This window comes from Schistocerca piceifrons, chromosome 2 (genome assembly GCF_021461385.2).
Source record: "Schistocerca piceifrons isolate TAMUIC-IGC-003096 chromosome 2, iqSchPice1.1, whole genome shotgun sequence".
NCBI lineage: Eukaryota > Metazoa > Arthropoda > Insecta > Orthoptera > Acrididae > Schistocerca > Schistocerca piceifrons.
This window is the reverse complement of record NC_060139.1, coordinates 5,035,124-5,057,674: the sequence shown is the minus strand read 5'-3', so window position 1 is coordinate 5,057,674 and position 22,551 is coordinate 5,035,124. Positions and strand designations below refer to the sequence as shown.

General features: G+C 36.5%; 1 protein-coding gene across 1 annotated transcript in view; it reads left to right on the top strand.

The window, feature by feature from the left end:
* LOC124777256 (ribonuclease Z, mitochondrial) overlaps positions 1 to 22,551 on the top strand; it is a 145,262-nt gene that overhangs the window by 94,281 nt on the left and 28,430 nt on the right. Inside the window, exons 5-7 of the mRNA XM_047252583.1 lie at positions 8,672 to 8,816; positions 13,247 to 13,528; positions 18,848 to 19,054. Coding sequence (XP_047108539.1) covers positions 8,672 to 8,816; positions 13,247 to 13,528; positions 18,848 to 19,054 — 634 coding nt within the window. The remainder of the gene's footprint in view (positions 1 to 8,671; positions 8,817 to 13,246; positions 13,529 to 18,847; positions 19,055 to 22,551) is intronic.

Sequence of the window (22,551 nt, the reverse complement as noted above, 5' to 3'; positions counted from 1 at the left end):
ATTTATGCAAGTGATGATTAATTCCTTGTTGCTTTCAAACGCAGCAATTCTCTTAACAGCATAATTATTTACGTTGGTATAGCTCACAGCTTTTGTAGTGCGACTAATTATGAGTAAGGAATAGGAACTAAAGCAGATAGCCTAGGAATAGCCTTGACTCCGACAAAGATGTAATGGATAATGATTTATTGTTAATAGAAACTAGATAATCCTTAATAATGGCATAGAGTTCTTCATATGTTTTAAGGAACTAGGTGAGGTTACACTCTCGGAGAAGAAAGCAAGGTTGATTGTCAGACAATATTAATCATCATGTTTTCAAGTACCTTATCACTGCTCGCTGCTTCCCAGTGTAAAATTACTGTTTATCTTTCCTCAGTTCATATTTTTATCCCCTGTCTAGTATTTTCCACTTTTATTTGTAATTGTAATTAAAAATACGTATAATGAATCCATGTCAATTCAAAACTAGACTAAAATGTGGACAAAAAAAATCTTATGACATTGCAGAAGGCATAGCGACAAACATAAATTCAAGTAACATATGACTTTTGAAACCAGAGTTTCCTTCATTCAGCAATAGAGAGCCAGGCTTTATAACTAAGAATGTAATTAGGTAGCATTTTAGAATGTCACTCAGGTGTAGAATTAACAGAGACTCCGTTATTAATGGATTCTTTGTTTTTCCACCTAAATTTTTTTCCTCCATTTACTTTTTATACAGAGTTATAATTCTCCACTTTTGTATTCAAATCTATTGTGAATTATATTTTATGGAATAAATATAAGCTTGAAACTTATCTTCTTGAAAAACAACTTTGTTATAGTTTCAGTTTTCCGTAACGTCTCCAGTCTGATTCAAGCATGGTTCAGTGTATGTTCTTATTCCATTAGTCTTCATGAAGAAGATATATCAAAGACTCATCGGAAAAAGAATGATATTCACATAGTAAAAAGAACTGAAAGCTCAGTGAAATAAATTTGAGTCAATCTGAATCTGATACTAGTCCTTGAAAACGATAAATATGTACTTCTTGTTTTCTTTAGATGTGTGCTTCCACACTATTAATATCTTTTGCACTCTATTAAATGTCTATAGGGGCTATGTAGTTCTTTGTGTGATATATATAAGTGTGTTTTAGTTTTGAAAGTATTGTTATAAACAGATAATGAGTTGTCACTTATTTTATTTTACAAAATCTGGCAACCCAACTCAGGCCACAGATCAAGGCAGACATAAAAGTTTAAGTAGTTGTAAAATTGTCATAGGAGGGCCATTCCGTGCCAAGTGGTCTAATATCGAGAAATGTTCCCACATGACCATCATGGATTTTGATGAAATTTTTTATGAACATTCACACATGTTCTCAATGAACACTGGTAAAGCTTCAGTTTCAGAAATTCAATACTTGCAGAGATATAGTCACTTGTTTGAAACCATAGCACAGCTTCCAATAGTGCATCCTTGAATTTTCAGCAACTTTGAGACGAGATATCTCTGTAAGTATTTGCATGAAAGAAACAAAACTTGGCCATCTTATACAACTTTTAGAGCTCTTTAACGTAAAATATTAAGAAAAGGATTTCTGAGCAATTTTCATATAGATTATTTGAAGCAAAGTTGGGCGAAAAAATAGCTGTTAAAAAAAAATGTGACCTTTAGTTTTTTAATCTCCAAAAGTAATTGTGGGATGTACATGAAACTTTGCACACCATAACTCATCAACACAGGGTCTTAGAATATAAAATTCCATTCTCCTATTGCTTTCCATTATTTCACAAATCTAGGATGAAGTTGACGATTTTTCAAAAAGTGCTAAAAATGGGTATTTTTAGTCAAATTTTTCAAAAAAGTGTTTTCTCCAAACTCTTCTAAACTATGGTCATTAGAAAGAGCATATTCTAAACTATCTAGAAAAGTGGATTTGGTTTTGCAATGCAAGCATATAAGGCCCTAAAAAGTAGCATCATCAAAGAGGCGCACTGGAAGTTTGAACACATTTTTCTGGCACTCAAATTATACCTGAAACCTTTTATTATGCCTAATAAATGTTTATTAATGCCTTGAATAATTGAAATAAAAAGATCTAGTAAATAGGCAATGAGACTGTCAGAAAAACTTCAAAACTATGAGAAGTTGCCCTTCTGCTTTTATTGTAAGTGTTCATCTGCATAAAACCTTCTCATTTGTAAAAGAGAGAAAGAGAGAGAGAGAGAGAGAGAGAGAGAGAGAGAGAGAGAGAGATCATAAAGAATTCAATGAATAATAACTTCATATTTTTTGTACTTCTCAAAATTGTAAATATTTACAAGTGGAAAATGAAGACCTAATTTTTTGATTCAATTGTATAAAACATTTTTCCAAAAAAGAATCAGTTTGCTTGAATCATGCATCAAGTGATTTAAATTTTCCAATCAATATTGCAGAGATTTTAATACCTAGGTGTTGTAACCTGTGAATTTTTGTCTTAAAGTTATTAGGGAAATGTGTGGAATTGGTTGGTTAAACATCTAAGAGTTTTAATTTTGTATTTAATCCCACTTAAAGGTAGCCTGCTACCTTGGTAAATACGTAACCACTAGTTTCACAGAGAAAATTCACAAGATTCACTGTTTATAGAAAACATAATGGCAACAATTACTTTAACAATCAGATTGTTTCATTATTGTGAGCCTTGTTTGAACAATCAGTATTTCAGTGGTGTGTTTGCAGCATAGTGAGTGGGTTCTCTTGACTGAGTGTGGATTGTTCAGTGATTCGTAAGACCATCAAAGTTTGTTATCCCATTTACTAAAAATTGTTTTGATTGTGTCTTTTATAGCATATATCTCTTATTAGATTTTTTCATTGGTATTATACATTGTGCATAATTTCATTCAGTAGCAATTTGTCTGAATTTTAAGCAGATTATAATTTGCACTTAGAGGCCAAATACATTATTTAGTTACTGATTAAAGATGGATGCAGAAGGGAACAGCATACCTTTATGCTCAATTGGGCAAGGAACAAAGTGTCATGTCTTCTTTGCCAAAAAAGCTGCTTTAAATGGTTTTGCGGATTTTAGTGATGAGGAAAAAGAGTTGTTCGTCCGACGTTCTGAAGCAAAGCTGGACAATACCTCTCAAGTTTGCCTACACCATGCAGCCCTGTTATTGACACAATATGAGAGGTTACAAAAAAAATGCTTCAATCCCTTTGGGAAGGTGAATCATAATGGTAAGGCAGGAATTCGCACTCTTGATACTGAAACAGCTAATAAGGCTTCTGATATGTTGAAGAAGCAGCTTGTTAATAACATAAAGCCAGGTCAGAAAATTTGTCCGGCTTGCGGGACTGCCTTAAATAAACACTTGGACGAAGCTTTATCAGCCTCATCATCACATTCCTTACACCAAAAGAAGAATTAAATAGTAGCTTGTTGTCTATCACATCAAAAATTGAAATAGGTTTGAGGAAACAATCTAAGGAACCCAAGAGTGCCTGTGGTCTTCAGTCCAAAGACTGGTTTTACATGGTTCTCTGCACTAGTCTAACCTGTACAAGCCTTTTTCTCTTCATAACTACTGCAACATACATGTATTTGCACCTGCTTTTTGTTTTCAAGTTTAGCACTTCTCTTACAATTTTTAGCCCCTACACTTCCTTCTATTGCCAAATTGATGATTCCTTGATACCACAGGATATGTCCTGTCAACCGATCCCTTCTTTTAGTCAAACTATCCACAACTTTCTTTTTTACGCTGTTTGATTCAGTACCCCCTGTTAGTCATTCACTCTTCCTATCAAATTTTCAACATTCTTCTGTAGCACCACATTTCATTATCTTTTGTTCCTTTCTTGTGTGAATAGCTTATTGTTTGTGACTCATCATCAGTTTCTTGGCACTTAAATAACAAAGCACAACAGCTTCTTGTAGTGTCACATATCCCTGTCAAATTCTGTCAGCCCCAATTGATTTAACTGGATTACACTCCATTGCCCGTGTTTTACTTTTATATTACAATAATTATGCAAAAACTCTACTAACTACACCTGAGTTGCAGGAGAGGGGTTTATGTATGTATCTCAATAAAAAATAAATTAAATAAATGAACAATCGTGGCAGAGAATGTAGAAGTGAAATGATTGTATAAGTGATTAGTAAAATTTAGTATGAAATGCTCTTGTGTGGTGGGGATCTATTCCTTCTAACAATCCTACAACTTCACTGTCATAGTATGCAGACTCTTCATGAAAAGACCGATTTCTGTATGAGTGCTGTCTGTACTTTTGCTGCAATGAAACATCATGACAGCTGTCTTAAAAGATGTCTTTCTCGGTTTGAATTTTGTTCTTATGTGCAATATCTTCTAGTGTTTAAGTCATATGTAACAACAGCAACTAAAACATAAATAAAAGATCACAGTCACGATTCAGTCCGGTTCTCGAACTACACTCATACCCCCATCTACTAATGTCTATTGGTACTATCTCCATGGTGCTTCTTGCCATTCTAACTTTTTCTTGCGACAGCAGTTACAGTTTAATATGATTTATTTCATTCTGGATTAATTTTCCTTATTGTTTCCTGTGAATATCACCACCATGTTCTAAAGCTGGTTAAAAACCGATAACATTTTTACCCAGTATTCTAATACCTGCCAGACTAGAGAGGAATGACAAACATGAAACGGCAGTACAGGCAGCTGCTCTTACTGACAGAAACCATGAAACGGAAACCAGGTAAGAGGAGTCCACGGAGGTTTAAAACGGAACAGATTTACAATCAGATGCATGTACCTGCAAGAATCAAGCAACAGTAAAAATGAAAAACGAGAAACCGACAGAGGTCGAAAAGATGGCACAAAAAGTAGAAGACATAATTGACTTCTTCACAAGGAAACTAGGAAATATAATAGTCGAATAAGTGAAGAAAACCATAGAAGAGGAAAAGTGCTCACTACAGAAGGGAACTGAAATATTAAAGAGGGATGGTAGAAAAATAGGATCAGAAGAAAATAGAGAGAAAATGGAACCGCCAATAGGACGAAAAGCACAACAACAACAACAAGAAGCACCTGAAGGGGAGTACCAACATGAAGAAACCCAAAATGAAGGAAATGAACAGGAGGAACAGCAATGGGAAACAGTCACATGGAAAAGAAGACAAGAAGGAAGAAATACGAACCACAGGAACACCGTAAAAGGGACGAAAAAGGACCAGGACATGCAAGCAGCAGACAAAACACCATGGTTATACATCAGCAATCTCAAGAAAAGCACTATGAATGAAATAGCGATAAAAAATCTGTTAAATAACGGAATAATGGGTCCTTTAGAATGCGAGGAACTACACACATTAGGAAACAAAAAAAGCCTTCAAAGTGGGAATTCCCTTTGGATACCTAGAAATCACACAAAATTCAGATTTCTGGCCTGAGTGCACATTAATACACTGATTTCACTTCTTTTGATCCACAAGAATAGCAACAGGAGAGGTTGTGGAATTACACTAAACAAAGAAGAAAACAAGGAAGGAACATACTGATACGGAGCCCAGAAGTCTGTAAAACACACACACACACACACACACACACACACACACACACACACACACACACAAGAAATGTATAATGCACTAGAAAATACATATACCAAGCTCACAAGGACACAAGCAAAGACGAGCAAATGAAGAAAAGTCGAAGCAAATTAAGTCAGAGTACCATACAGCTAATTGACCACAGGTCGACAATGTTAAAAACTAGAGATATTCAGACAGGGATAAAGAAGAATATGCAAAACTAGACAAAATAACGAAAAGTGAAATATGGAAAGATATCCGCAAGCACAGATTAGCAACAATGAGACAAATACTAAAAACAAACAAATCAATTAGGAAAGCAAGGATAAGTGCCCAGGGCAGGAAACAGTGCATACTAGGAATGAAGAATCAGGCAGGAGAACATCTAAATACAAGAGAGGATATAATCAAATCAGCAAAGGAATTCTACAAAGCAATATACAAAAGTTCTCTACCAAACAAAGCCACAGACCACAATCCTGTTGATCCATACCCAAACACCACTGAAACCATACCCACTATAATACACAGCAAGGTTAGAACAACCATCACTGAATTGAAAAATGGAAAATCACCTGGAGAAGACAACATATACAGTGAGCTCTTAAAAGAAGCCCAAGATCTCCTAACTCCAATCATCACAGAAGTGTTCGGCAGAATCATACAAACCGAAGACATTCCCGATCAGTGGAAAACAAGTACGATTGTACTTTTGCACAAAAAAGGTACGAAAGGTGACATGAACAATTATAGACCCATAAGCCTGATGTGTAACCTATGTAAACTATTCACGAAAATACTAACAAGATGATAAACAAAAACACTAAACAAGAACCAACCATCAGAACAAGCAGGGTTCCACAAAGGATTTAGCACAGTGGACAATATTCAAACCATTAATCAGATAATAGAAAAATCAGATCACCACCACCTCAAAATATACCTTGCTTTTGATGATTACAGCAAAGCATTTGTTACCGTCGAACACCCAAACATATTTCAAGCACTAAGAAATCAAGAAGTAGAAGCAAAATACATCCAATTACTAAGAAACATTCAAAACTACAGCTTTGCTAGAGTTAAAACTGAAAAGACATGCCAACCTTTCCGCGTGGAAAGAGGAGTTAGACAAGGGGATCCCATCTTCCCAAAATTATTTACCTGCATACTGGAGGACATATTCTGGAAACTAAAATGGAATAAGAAAGACGGAATATGCCTCAACGGCAAGAGACTAACAAATTTGAGGTTCGGTGACTACATAGTCCTCTTCGTCAAAATTGCGAGGGAATTGCAATCAATGCTCCAGGAGCTTAACACACAAAGCAAGATGGTAGGACTCACAATGAACAAATCTAAAACACAAGTAATGACAAATGAATTAGAAACCCCAGTACACCTTGAAGGAACAGAACTAATGTGTGCATCACAATACATGTACCAAGGCCAAATAATTAACAACAAAATGGAAAAAGAAATAAAACTAAGAATTTCCTTAGCTTGGAAAGCTTTCTGGGCCTTAAAGCTCATATTGCTAGACAGAACCTTGAATAGGAGGCTCAAAATGGAGGCACCCGAAAGCTGCGTTTTTCCAGTGTTATTATACGGATGTCACACATGGGCTCTCAAAGCCCAAGGGAGAAACACTCTACAGATATCCCAAAGAAAAATGCAGAGGAAGATCCTTGGCATCTCTCTGAAAGATATAATATTGAACACCTTGATACACAAGATGACAGCAACAATAGGCATAGCACAACAGGCTATGAAGACCAAATGGAAATGGCGCGGCCACGTGGCGCGGCTGCAAGACGACGGATGGATGGCACGAACTACCACATGAGACCCCTACATCAGCAAGAGACTCCCAGGAAGACCAAGGCACAAATAGTCAGACTTATTGATAAAACAAGCAGGAAGACAGTGGACCAACATAGCCAGAAACAGAAAGGAGAAACTACAACTAAGTAATCAAGTGTAATTCAGTGTGTAGTGTGCATTGAGTGTGGTACCCTCTTATGCGGACTAGCTCAACACGTGAGTCTTTAAAAGCAGATACTGCCACTTGTAGGAGGCCTTTGCCTTCAGTGGGACAACACAGGCTATTTTCATTCATTCATTCATTCATTCAAATACCTGTACAGTGACTGAATTCCTCCTTTGCAACCCTTATCATTACAGTCTCTCATAATTAAATAAAACATTGATCTGGGTTCAAAATCGAATACTGTTTTTTGAAGGGCAACATGTCAGCTCTTGAATGTTATCTTTACTTAAAAAGCAGCATTAATGTTTGTATATGGCATCCACAAATTTTATTGTAAATCTGTTCAAACATAAGAAGAGTTTGTAAGTAAATTGATAGAATTTAGTACTATGTCCTCTTGTGTTTCACAGAACTGTCATATTCTAAGCAGAACAATAGAGTGTTGTTGTGGCTAGTTCATAGTCTCTTGCATATCCCGTGCAATAGCACTACTTGAAGCAAATGTCACTTAATTGTTCGAGCAATGCCGATACTGTATTGAGCATTTCTGCATATCGGGAAATCTTGAGCCTGTTTGAATGTGAGTACTGTTTGCCCAGCCCTGCCCTTCTGAATTCTTCAAAATAAATCTGCACATGACTTCAATAGCCAAAGCTTCATTTTTAAATGTAAAGGTGACCACTACATATTCTACTAAACAAGGTAAAAATGTCAACCTCAGCAGTAATACTTTAAGCTGCGAATGTAAGATGACTGTATTTTTCAAATGATGAATTTGTGAAAAAATCTCATCGTATAACCGGGTAAATACAGTAACCTGAATGTGCCAAGCCTAACAACCTCACTGGACATATATATATTTGTATCGGGTAATTCGTCAATACATCTGGCGGAATTACAAGAATAGACAAGCACATAAACAACATTGAATGGCTTTCAATTGATGCCCCCCTCCCCAAACAAATGTATATACACACTGAAAGGAAAGTAATTTTTCCACATTAAAAATTTCTAATTCATATTTACAAACAGGGTATTCAGCCCTTTGTCTTTTCCAATTTTATAATGTTTGAAATGAAAAAATCTTAAAAATTTTTAAAACAACAGTGAATTTTGCTTGCAGTTGTGGAATGTCCATCTGATAGCTTTCTGGACTCATTCATCAATAACCCCATGTTTCGAGAGCATCAAGCAGTAGCAGAGAAGGACGAAGATCTGGCTTACCTCGTTGTACACTTTACACCACCAGAGGTCATGAACGATGTAAGGTTTGTTACTTCTTTTGTGAATTTCTTAACAATTTTAGTAATTGACCTGTATCATACATGCACTAGTTTGGCTCTTAAATTGAAAAGTTAAAAATTCAGCCCCAGTGGGTTGTAAGAATATAGAAAAATTGGAGAGTGGTCTATATAAGCATTTCACATGTGTTTCTATCAAACAGAAAGCATACGTTTTCAGGAGTGAGTCAGTGTTTCATTCGCATATTTACCACAACAAATGCTGCAAAGCAATAGGAGGGATCTAGTAATTTCCATTTCTCTCATTTGAATTCTTCCCTCCTCCACCCTCACTTACTTCGCTTCTTGATCAGTAGCACCAGTTAAATATTGTAAACTTTGTCTTTACACTTGTCTTCACCACTCACACCTCTTCTGTGCTCATGGTTTGTCATGCTTCCCTCCCTCCCAAAACCTTTGGTTTGTTGTTTTTGACATTGACATTTGATTCCAGCCATCCACATCACTCTTACTGTTTTCATAATAATAAAGACACACATACCAGTCTAACTCAAGCGTGTGCAAGCATTAGTTGGACTAATGCATGTACATGCCTGAGTTGTATTGGAATGTGTGTCATTACAAATACGTTCAGTCTGCATGACTACTTATAACACACTTATGATAGCTGCACTGACAGTTGGAGTCTAGAACTGCAGGGCAATTTTTGATAGATGACATGAAGACCAGTGCTTGACCACCTTTCCATCCTGGAGGTGCCTCTGTTGAGAGGCCATACAAACATGTGGTTCCTGAAGAGAGGCAGCAGCCTTTTTTCAGTAGTTGTAGGGGTTACTGTCTGGATGACTGACTGCTCTGGTCTTGTAACATCAACCAAAATGACCTTGCTGTGCTGGTACTGTGAAAAGCTGGAAGCAAGGGGAAACTATGCCTTTAATTTTTCCCTGAAGACATGCAGCTCTACTGTATGATTAAATTATGATGACATCCTCTTGTGTAAAATATTCTGGATGTAAAATAGTCCCACATTCAGATCTCTTGGCAGGGTCTACTCAGAAGGATGTCATTGTCAGGAGAAACAGAACTGGCATTCCAAAAATCAGAGCATGGAATGTTTGAGCCCTTAATCGGGCAAGTAGGTCAGAAAATAGATTAAAGTTGTATGTAGTTGGAATTAGTGAAGTTTGGTGGCAGGAGGAAAAACTTGAATACAGGATTGAAAATACAAAATCATATAGGTGTGATGGAGGAGCAGGTTGAATAATGAATAAGAAAATTAGAGTGCAGGTAAACTACTATGAACAGCATAGTGAATGTATTATTGTAGACAAGATAGACACAAAGCCTGCATCCATCACAGTGGTAAGGGTTTATATGCCAACTAGCTCTGCAGATGAGGAGATTGAAGAAATGTATGGTGAAACAAAAGAAATTATTTAGATAGTTAAGGGAGATGAAAATTTACTAGTGTTGGGCAATTGGAATTCGTTAGCACTAAAAGGAAGAGAAGGAAAAATAGTAGGTGAAAAATGGATTGGGGAAATGAATCAAAGAAGAAACCACCTGGTAGAATTTTGCACAGAGCATAATTTAATCATCGCTAACACCTTGTTTAAGTATCATGAAAAAAGGTTATACACCTGGAAGGGACTTGGAGACACTGGAAGGTTTCAGATTGATAATATAAAGGTAAGACAGAAATTATGGAACCAGATTTTAAATAGTAAAACATTTCCAGGGGTACATGTGTACCTTGACCTCAGTTAATTGGTTATGAACTGGAGACTGAAACTGAAGAAATTTCAAAAAGGTAGAGAATTAAGGAGACGGAACCTAGATAAGAACCAGTGGTTATGGGGTATTTCTAAGGAAGCATTAGTCATGATTGACAAGAAAGGAAAGAAATACAGTAGAAGATGAATAAGTAGCTTTGAGAGATGAAATAGCGAAAACCAAGCTAGATGGTGCAATGGTTAGCACACTGGACTTGCATTCGGGAGGATAACTGTTCAAACCTGCTGTCAACCTTCTTGATTTATGTTTTCCGTGATTTCGCTTCAGGTAAATGCCGGTATGGTTCCTTTGAAGGGGCACAGCCAATTTTCTTCCCCATCCTTTCCTAATCCAAGCTTCTGTTCCATATCTAATGACCTCATTGTCAACAGGACTTTAAACGCTAATCTCCTCCTCCTCCTCCTCCTCCTCCTCCTCCCCCGAAATAGTGAAGGCAGCAGAGGATCAGATAGTTAAAAAGACAAGGCCTAGTAGGACTCTTTGGCTAACGTGGGAGGTATTGAATTTAATTGATGAAAGGAGGAAATATAAAAATGCAGTAAATGAAATAGGTGAAGGGGAATACAAACATCAAAAAAATGAGATTGGCAAGAAGAGCAAAATGATTAAGAAGGAATGGCTAGAGAGCAGATGTAAGGATTAGAAGTGTATAACACTAGAAGAAAGACAGATACCACCTAAGGGACAATTAAAGAGGCTTCGGGAGAAAAGAGAAGCAGCTGTGTGAATATCAAGAGCTCAGATGGGAAATCAATCCTAAGCAAAGGAGGGAAAGCTGAAATGTGGAAGGAGTATATAGAGGATTTATACAAGGGAGTTGAACGTAAAAGCAATAACGTGGGAGGGAAGAGGATGCAGATGAAAATGACGTGGGAGACACGATACTGTGAGAAGAATTTGACACAGCTCTGAAAGACCTAAGTTGAAACGAAGACTTCAGAGTAGGTGACATTTTGTAAGAACTACTGATAGCCTTGGTAGAGTCAGCCATGACAAAAATATTCCACCTCATTTTCAAGATGTATGAGACATTTTAAATACCCTCAGACTTCAAGTAGAATAAAATAATTCCAATTCCAAAGAAAGCAGATGCTGACAGGTGTGAATATTACCAAACTATCAGTTTAATAAGTCATGGTTGCAAAGCACTAACTCACATTCTTTACAGAAGAATGGAAAAATTGGTACGAGCCAAGGAAATACTGAGCCTGCAACTTATGTTAGAAGATATGTTAAGGAAATACAAACTTAACAAATATGGCATTTGTAGTCTTAAAGCAAGCTTTTGACAATGTTGACTGTGGTCCGCTCTTTGAAATTTTGAGGGTAGTTGGGCCAAAATGCAGTGAGCAAAAGGCTATTTACAGCTTGTACAGAAGCTAGACAGCAGTTAATGAGTTTAGGGGCATGAAGGGGAAGCAGTGGTTGAGAAAGGAGTGAGACAGGGTTGTAGGATATGCCCAGTGTTATTCAGTCTGTACATTGAGCCAGCAGTAAAAGAACCCAAAGAAAAATTTGGAGTAGAAATTAAATTCCTGGGAGAAGAAACAAAAATTTTGGTGTTTGCTGATGACATTGTAATTCTTTCAGACAGCAAAGGATTTGAAAGAGCATCTGAACGGAACGGACATTGTTTCGAAAGGAGGATATAAGTTGAACTTCAGCAAAAGCAAAACAAGAATAATTTAATAAAGTTTAATTAAATTAGGTGATGTCAAGGGAATTAGTTCAGCAAACGAGACACTTAAAGTGGTAGATGAGTTTTGCTATATAGGCAGGCAGGAAAAAACTGATGATTTTCGAAGTAGAGAGTATATAATATGTAGACTGGCAATGACAAGAAAACTGTTTCTGAAGAAGTGAAATTTTTTAAAATAAAATATAGAGTTAGGTATCGAAGTTTTTTTCAGAAAGGATATGTGTAGAATGTAGCCATGTATGGAAGTGAAAGATGGGCAATAAATAGTTTAGACTAGAAAGCTTTTGAAATATGCTGCTACAGAAGACTGCTGAAGAGAAAATGGGTAAATCACGTGACTAATGAGGAGGTGCTTTAATGGAATTGGAGAGAAAAGAACTTTGTGGACAACCTGACTAGAAGAAGGTATTTGTCGGTTGGACACATTCTAAGGCTTCAAGGGATCACCAATTTGGTACTGGAAGGAAAAGTGGGATAAAAATCATAGAGGGAGATCAAGCTAGAAATGAATATGGTAAACAGGTTCAGAAGGGCGAAGGTTGCAGTAGTTACTTGGAGATGAGGCTTGCACAGGATAGAGTAGTGTGGAGAGCAGGTTAAACCAGTCTTCGACTAAAGACAACAACAAAACAACAACAACAAGATAGTAGCCTTCACTTTCGGAGCTATGTTTAATTCCCTCCATGCTTCTTCCCTTAGCCCTGATATATCTGTATGTAAATAAAAACAGTAATGAAACATTGTGCTGAATGATACAGCATTTATTTCTTTTGTGTGACAGATAAGTGAGCAAGAGTTTTACTAAAACAGAAAAAGAAGAGTCTGTCCTTAATAGAAACTGCTTTGCAATTTGATCATACCATGAACACACAAGAAGTATAACCTTTTCACAATTTTGAACTATTTATAGAATTCAGTGTCCAAAAAAGACTGCTCAGACACTATGTATATGTCATTTTAACAGGTACCGCAAATGGATGGATGCATTCTCACAAAGTACTTTCCACCTAGCAATTAATGAAGGAAGTACTTGTACAGGAAGCATAGCAGTGCATCGCATCCAGAATAAATTGCACCAGCTTCATCCATTTATCTTCCCATTGCTTAATGATTCTGGAATACTCCATGAAGAAGTGGAACCTGAGACAACATCATCATCAGCGACTGCAGTAGCTGTGCAACAGAATGTAATACAGGCCAGGACATTGTGTTCGGTTAATTTAAGACCGAACAGGATGCTAGACAGGTTTGTGTACCCCTTGATTTTCCCATTATTTTCACATGAGATGTTGAATAAGGGAAAATTCATTGCGAAGGGACACGATTCTTTTGTAACAAAATCATCTTTACATTTGATTGAATTTATTTTAATTGAATTTAAATAAATCATGATATTTTTTATTTTTTGTGATAATACTTTTGCTTGTAAAACATTTATGTCCATGAAAATACGTAACACTATTATGATTTATTATGATAAAGTTTGATGTTTTTTGCTCCCAATTTCTAATATTTTCTAATTAACCGAGAGTAAAACTTAAAATTAAGAAGATTAAAATGTTTTAAAAACTATAATGAGAAACCTGGAAACAATATGAGTAAGTAATGGCATAACAAAAATCAACCACCTGTCTTGTAGACAAGAGATTGGTCAGTGGATAAGAGTGTAGCAATTGTGATTTTTAAAAATAAAAAGAAATACGAAAGTAGACACACACACACACACACACACACACACACACACACACACACACACACACACACTATTCTGCAAAGACAGAAGGCTCCACCTACATGGATCAGGGGAGTACTACACATGAGGGGTGCTACTTTGGCTGACTGTGTGTGGGGTGCATACAAGGTTAATTTTTGATTAGAGTAGGCCATTCTCCATCCAGTTCAAATAGGATAACCTAGAAGACTACAAAGTATCAATGTAACATCCAAAGAAATGCCCCTGTAGATGAGACTTAAAATACTAATGATCAGCTACCAAAGCATTTGCAATGAAATGACAAGAGTTTGAAGCACTCGTAGAAATCATTGGAGTTCCCGTAATACTAGACACAGAAATATAGCAAAAACCTTAAACTGATAAGAGTGAAGTGTTTTGCCTAAATCTGAGTTTATATTAAAATGATAGACTAATGGGAAATGGGAGAGCTGTATTTGTTGCAGTAGACTGCAAACTCATAGCCACTAAGAGAAAAATTGATACTACATGTGAGGTTGTTTGGGTGAGACTCCCAATATCAAGGGTGAGCAAAAACTTTACAATTTAATCCTTCTTCTCAGATGTAACCAAAAACCTATGAGAATATCTCAGCTCACTGGTATGTGTTCCCCAATCATATCATCAACTGCCCAACAGTTGATTGGGATAGTTACAGTTTTGTAAGTAGTGGGTGTGACAGACATATTGTGAAACAGTATTAAATGCCTTCTCAGAAAACTGCCTGAAACAAATGATTTTGAAGCCCACTTATGATGGTCCTATATTATTTTTAATCGCAAAAAAAATAGAATGGACATTGTCGAAGATGTCTGCATGGTAACTGTTATTGGTGATCATGAGGTGGTTGTAGCAAAAATGATTACCATAGTTCCACAGGCAAACTAAAACCAGTAGAAATATTTACATGTTCTCTAAAATAGGTAAACAGGCACTAGTGTTAATGCCAATGAGGAACCTGAAACCTTTACCTCTGGGCAGGAGCATTTAGAGGAACTATGACACAAGATAAGAAAATTTTTGACCAAGTGCTTAATAGATGTGTACCTAGTAGAGTATTCATGATTTTTGTGCTCACTCCGTAGTATACAGTCTTTGTAAAATAAAGGCAACTGCTGCACGGCATGTGTAAAACAACGCATAGGGTCGTAGGCAGAGGAAGGCTAAAAGAAATGTTTGGCTGTTAGTAGGGCAATGCATGAAGAATTCAGTGACTACCATTGTAGAATCATACTGGAAAAACCCCTGACAAAACCAAAAGAAATTCTGGTCATACATAAAAGTGGTCAGTGGCACACAAATTAGTGTCCACTCACATTTTAGATGACACAGGCACAGAAATTGATGGCTGCAAAGCTATAGCAGAAATGATGAACCTCATTTTCAAATGTTCCTTTACAAAGGAAAATCTGGGAGTACTGCCTCAGTGAAATTTTCACACTCTTGCAAATGTGAGTGATGTAGATTTAATGTCAGTGGTATTGAGAAACAGCTGAAAGCATCATAATGAAACCAGTGAAAGCATCATAACTAAACAAAGCTCTGGGGCCCAATGGAATCCCTATCAGATTCCATATAGAATTTGTATTGTAGTTACCTCTTCTTTTTAACCATAATGTGCTGTAGATCCCCCAGACAAATATCTGTGTCCAGTAGTTGGAAGAAAGCACAGTTCACACGAGTGTACAATAAGGGAGCAATCCATACTACTGGTACTCTTATTAAAGATCTTAGACATACATCTGTTGTAAGATCTTGTGATGTGTTCATACCTCAAACATTGACCTGGTAGACAGTACTAGTAGTAATCTCAGACTTTATCTTGATGATACAGTATCTGTACGAACTATTACCTAAAGAAAAAAGACAAAAAAGCATAAATTTCTGATCATCTTGATAAGATTTAAAAGTGGCTCAGAGATTGGTAACTTGCTTTAAAACGTTCACAATTGGCATCTGTTAACTCATATAAATATTTGTCTATTACAGTTTGTGGGTACATGAAGTGGGATGATCAAATAGGCTCAATCTTGAGTAAAGCAGATGGCAGGCCTTTGTTTGTTGGTAGGATTCTGGAGGAATACTATCAGTCTGCAAGGGAGATTGGTTACAAGATACTTGTGACACATCATAAAATATTGCTCAAGTTTGTTAGATCTACACCAAATTGGAGTGATTTTTTTTTTTTCCTTTTTTTGGGGTGAGGGGAGGGAGGGGTATTGAATTTACATAGAGAAGGGCAGCATGAAAGGTCACAGGACTGTTTGACACATGGGAAAGTGTCATGGAAATGCTAAAAACTTGAGATGGCAGACACTAGAAAATAAATGCCATCCAATTCATGAAAGATTATTTACAAAATCTCAATAACCCGCTTCAAGGGAGGAATATATTACTACACTACAACTCCCTACTTAATGCCCCCATAGCAATTGTGAAGACAAGAGTAGACTATTTACTGAGCACACAGAGGCGCTATGACAGTCCTCCTTCCCATGCCCTGTATACCGAGGGAGTGGAAAGAAGCCCTGGTAAGTGGTACAATGAAAAGTATGATCTACCATGCTCTACACAGTTGTTTGCACAGTATGGTTGTACTTGTAGATGTAGAAATTGTGTAACTGGCTGTTTTCAGGTTTGGTTCCGTGCAATTATACAATCACAGTGGAAATAATATTGCCTTTCAAAAAATTCTCTAACTAATCCCTGACATTTGTATTTATTAATCATGATGCATTCCCGGGCAATAGCTTAGTTTTCAGATGACAGTTCTGTACTTTAGTTTGTTAACCTAGTTCTCAAGAATGCACTGTTGAGTTCTGCTCTTGTACTTAACACTTCTCAGCTGAACTACTACTGAAAAGTGTTTGTGCTTTCCTCAGAAAAGTATGCATATGGAGGGGGGGGGGGGGGGGGGAGTGCAGATGACAATTAGAAGTGGTGACGAAATACAGAAATTGTATTTGGAAGATCATAATTTTCTCTCAGATCAAACTGATTGATGTGTCACTCATTTAGATATCCTTTTCTGACAATAACATCAGCTATTCTACTTTGGAAATAGAAGATGTCAGTCATTAAGGAAACGTTCAGTAGACCAAAATGAGCTAATTGCTGTATACATTCTCCAAATAATGTAGAATTTCTAATGAATATTAGGATACTAGGGCTGAAGATCAGTATAATGTGTGTGATGTTTGCTAATCATCTGTTAAGAAGAAACAAAGAAACTGTTGTAGAACTAAGGCCAGCAGATCTAAAATTTACAATTATATTTGAATGTAATATTCATAGATGAGGATCACGCATTTAGTATAATGCTCTTTAGTACTGGTTATGGTGAAAATGTGAAACAAATATATAGTAACGAAGACAAAATGTAAGTTACCTGTTACAATTTCTAAATAGAGCATTCATTCTGTGAACTTATTAAAAGTTAAAACCATGGTTCTGACAATCTGTAAGGTCTCACAAAAAATTAAAACTTGTTACTGCATCACAGTTTGCCATTTTTCAAGTGATACCAAAAAATATGAGTAATGTATATCAAGTGATTTCTGGTGTAAACTAACATTTAAGTTGTAAAGTCAAAATCACGTAAATACATTTGGACATGAAAACAGATTTCAAGACTTGTCATTTCTCTTAAGAAAATGTACCCATCATGGAAGTAAATAACAAGAGTGAGGTTAGTGTGAGGAAAGAAATAAAATATATTATAACAAACACAGGTGTTTATTAAGAAGTTGACAAATACATAATCTGAATAATCTTCATAATCAGAACATGACGTGTTTCCATCGTGTATAACAACATTCTGGATAGTTATTTATAAGCTCTAGTTTATTTGCTCTCTTCTTTCTATGTCAAAATGCAGTGAGACACTTTTCAGATATGTAATTTTTGAAATACTTGTTCGCACCAGTGTGTAATGAGTTAGTACATATCAGTATTTGTTGGAGACACATGTTCTGTTCTGTTTTCCAAGTTTATGACAGCTAATGTATTTGATCGGGTCTTGGTAACTATTTTATATATATAATGACAGGCTTATGTTCATTATCTACATTTAAACAATGGATGACCCAGGATGAAATAACAATATGAAATAGGCTAGGTTGCTATGCACCACTTGTTGGAGCCACTGCACAGAAAACACACACATTTAATTGTAAACTAATCTGTTGTATAGAGCACTTACCGGAATTTTCCAGTATTTCATTTTCCCTAGTTGCTTCTGTTCTGTCCTACAGCCCAGTGCTTCATCCCTTTGTTACTGTTCTTCATTGCATTACTTTGTTCAGTGTCTGTTCTTTTCTTTTCCCACCTTCCTGTGTTTACTTGTTGCCTGCCAAACTACAAATGCTTTGTACCCAGTTACTATGAATGCTGGACTTCTGAGCCATCCTGTAACAATGTTCTCGCCCACTTACAACACACAGCAATGTGCCTGAGTTTTACTAATCTGCATTAAAATGTAAATGTCATGTGACTAGGGCCACCCGTTGGGTAGACCGTTTTTTGGGTGCATGTCTTTTGATTTGACACCTGAGTGGAGAAAACCTCCGACCCAGCCGGGAATCGAACCTGGGCCCTTACGATTGATTTCTGTCGCGCTGACCACTCAGCTGCCGGGGGGACGCACATCTGCATTTAATATGATAGGCTTGTTCCCATTCTCACCTTGATCTTCATTCTTTATGTTGCATAATTTTTACGAAAAATTTAAAAATGTATTTGTGTAATGATTAGATATACTGATAACAATCAGCCATAACAATAATTACTATAAATATTAAATTATGAAAGGCTAATTTGATTTTTTTCCTCTAGTGAATCTACCGTGAAGATAAATGTTAAATCTTTTATTGAAGAGATAAATGGTATTGAAGGTTTCTCGGAAGCACTAACTGAATTGCAAGATCAGTTAAAATCATATGACAAAGACGTTGCACCATATCCTAAGATTGTCTTTCTTGGAACAGGTTCTTGCATTCCAAACAAAACTAGAAATACAAGTGGAATTGTCTTGGAAGTGAGGTGAGTGGATTTAAGGTACTGAAATCATGACACAGGAATGAATTTAATTTATTTAGCTCAAAAATGTCACAACTTCACAAAAATTCTAATTATTTCCATTTATCATTTACTTCTCTTTGCTGTTTTTCTTGTCATCAATGACCTTCTTAATGTTGCAATGTTTTGTTGAGGAAGTATAAGGAAGTTCTGTTCAAAGAAAATTATCTATTAGTGTTTCCTCATGTAGCTTGTGTGTTGAATTTTTCAAGGTCTTATCCGCTTGTTAGCAAACTGCTTATTTTCGTAAGTTTGAAGTATGGCAGGAAGAACACAGGTTGCTGTGATTGACACTTCTGTTAAAATATTTTTGTTTTCAATTTTAACTGTTAGGTTAATGTGGAATGTAAAAGTCTAGTATACTTTTATAGTGCCCTGCTATATTGTTGATTCTGTGTAATATCAAATAGGGCATTATGAAAGTAGTCCTGCCATCCCGTCAAAGCAATGGTGAGTTAAGCGAATTGACACCCACAGCTATGAACACAAATTAGTGGCATTGGATAGTTCTGTAATCACTACAGCAAGAATAGTGATAATGAACTTAAGTGAAAGGTAACAGATGCGCTTCACATTAATTTTGTGTAGATCGATATACAACAGGACAAATAGATTTTGCCTACTTAGTTTTGTAAGACATTTGAAAGTGTTAATCTCCATGACTGACATGTAGTATCTTCTTGATGTGAACCTGATTAAAAGAATTCTCAACCCTCGCATTACCGAGCGGAGTATTCTGACTACCCCAGGTTGATTTTTTCCATATAATAATGTTATCTGAAGGGCCTTATGCCTGTGGTTTCATGACTTTGTACTAAAATGATTGGCGTTGAATTCACACTCATGACTGTCTAATTTTTTGGCTTTATCATTGTTATTCAAGTCATTTATTGGTGGGATTGTGAGACTACCCCACTTGGTACGAAAGGTCTTATTTTCTTATTTGTAGAAAAAGATGATTTTGCAAAATATATCTGTCGTTCATCTTCTTTGTTGAGTTTTGCCATAGATCCAATGTTTGTTATTGTTGCTGGTTACTATTGTTGAGTTGAATTTGATGTTCACTGTTGAGCTGATATTACACGAGTCAGTATTTCACCCGCAAGGAAGGATGTCCAAAGGGCTTTCTGGTGAAGAGATCATGGAAATTCTATACAATTCTGCTGTCTGTGACAATGAAAATGAATGAGACATTGATAATGAACTGAATGAATATATGGAACCTCTTGACAAAGACCATGTCATAGCATCAGATGAAGCTGATGATGAAATATCAGAAGACACTACACATTCACGTGAACAAGTAGAAGAAGAAGAGGATGAAGAAGAAGAAGAAGAAGACACTGGAGATTTGTTTGTTTCTAGAAGTGGACTACAATTTTCTAGTGAACCACCAAAAGGTGGGTGGCGTCGACGTCGCAACATTTTGAACGTAACACCTGGCCCAGTGAATGATGGAAAAACAATCAAAACAATAACAGAGTCATTTCTGTTAGTTACCTCACCGGAAATCGTGAGCATCATTGTAGAAGAAACGAACAGGGAAGCCAAACGAGTAATTTCTTTGTGGAATGCAGCTCATTCTTCGAACAAAACGACATGGAGAGAGATAAATACAACTGAAGTGTACACTATATTAGCAATTCTAATAGGAGCTGGTCGAACTCGTGGACATCGCACAAGTGCTTCCAATCTATGGGGAGGTAATGTTGCCTTTCGGCGACCATTGACCATTCTTTTCTGCTGCCATGTCAAGAAACTGATTTTTGTCTGTACTGAAATTCTTGCAGTTTGACAACAGAGACACAAGAGCACAGAGAATTGAAGAAACCAAGGACAAGCTACAAGCCATCAGGGTAGTGTTCGACAAATTTCAATCTAACTTGTGCAAGAACTTCTATCCTTATGAATACGTGACTATTGATGAACGATTAGCAATGTACCAAGGAAACTGCCCTTTTAGGGTTTATATGAAGAGCAAGCCTGGAAAGTATGGCATTAAAATTTGGGGTTGTGCTGATGTGAAGACATCTTACTTATTACGGATCCAAATTTACACAGGAATGGTGGACAATACTTGGGAAGTGAATCAAGGGCAGAGAGTTGTTTTGAATCTGATGGAACCATTTCTGAATAACGGTCATGGTGTAACAACTGATAATTTTTTCACCAATTTTCCATTGGCTGTTGAATTACTGAAACGAAACACGACATTGCTTGGTACCTTGTGTTCCAATAAGAAAGATATTCCGAAGGAATTCTTGCCAAACAGAAAGAGAGAAGTTCACTCTTCAATGTTTGGTTTCACAAATGACTTGACCCTAGTTTCCTATGTTCCAAAGAAGAAAACAGCAGTAATACTATTCTGTACTCAGCATAATGAGAACAAATGAGTGGTGAAGAAAGTGAACACAAACCCGAAACCATACTGCACTACAACAAAACCAAAGGTGCTGTAGATAATGGGGACAAAATTACAAGAGAATACAGTTGTGTTAGAGGAACGAGGCGGTGCTCACTAAGAATCTTCATGGAAATGATAGATATTGCAGCACTGAATGCATATATTCTGTACACTCAGATTTCCTGAATGGCAGAATAACAACCGAAGCCAACGTAAACTCTTCACGACTTAACTGGCATTTGGACTCAGCAAAGGCAACATGGAAGAGAGAGCCAAAAATATCAATGGTCTTCATAAAGATGTACAAGATGCACGGAAAGCTTGTGGTATTGCATTTCCTACAGCAGTGATCCAGACCCAGTGTTCCAAGTTACCAACGCCACAACGATGTCAAGATTGCAAGAGAAGCGAAGATCAGAAAACAAGAGTCTGTTGTGTAACGTGCAAGAAACCTGTTTGTAATATACACAGAGAAGAAACTGTTACTGTGAAGTGCATGCAGTGCAAAAATGTACTTGACTGAAAAGTTGAAAAAAGTCTTGTGTTATTTTACTGCAGTGACTGTTGAGGTACATAATTATTAATTTTCTGTTCATTGAGTACTGAATTTAGTGAAAGATATAAATTTTTTTTTGTGCTTTGTATCTGTGATCTGATTAAATACTTCTAATAAACTGAAAAGCTGTTTTTCAATACTAAATAAACCCATTCAATGGAAATAACGAAACTGAGAACAAATATTACAATAAAACACAAAACTCTTTTGGGGTAGTCCAAATACCCCGCTTGGTAAAGTAGAGGTGTGAAAAAGCTTGGTAACGGGAGGGTTAAACGGTCAAAAGGGCATAAAGTTGGAGACGTATGTATGGCATGGTTTCTTTGTAAAATTTGTTGATGATACAGCAATGTGATTAACAACGGTACCGGTACAGGATATCTTTTTACCGTTTACTCATCGTGGCTTTATGGGGTATGCATGTAAATGTGTGTACATTATTAATGTATTTGGTTGAAGTAAAATTACTTTTCTGAAGTGCTTAACATTGATTAGTATAAT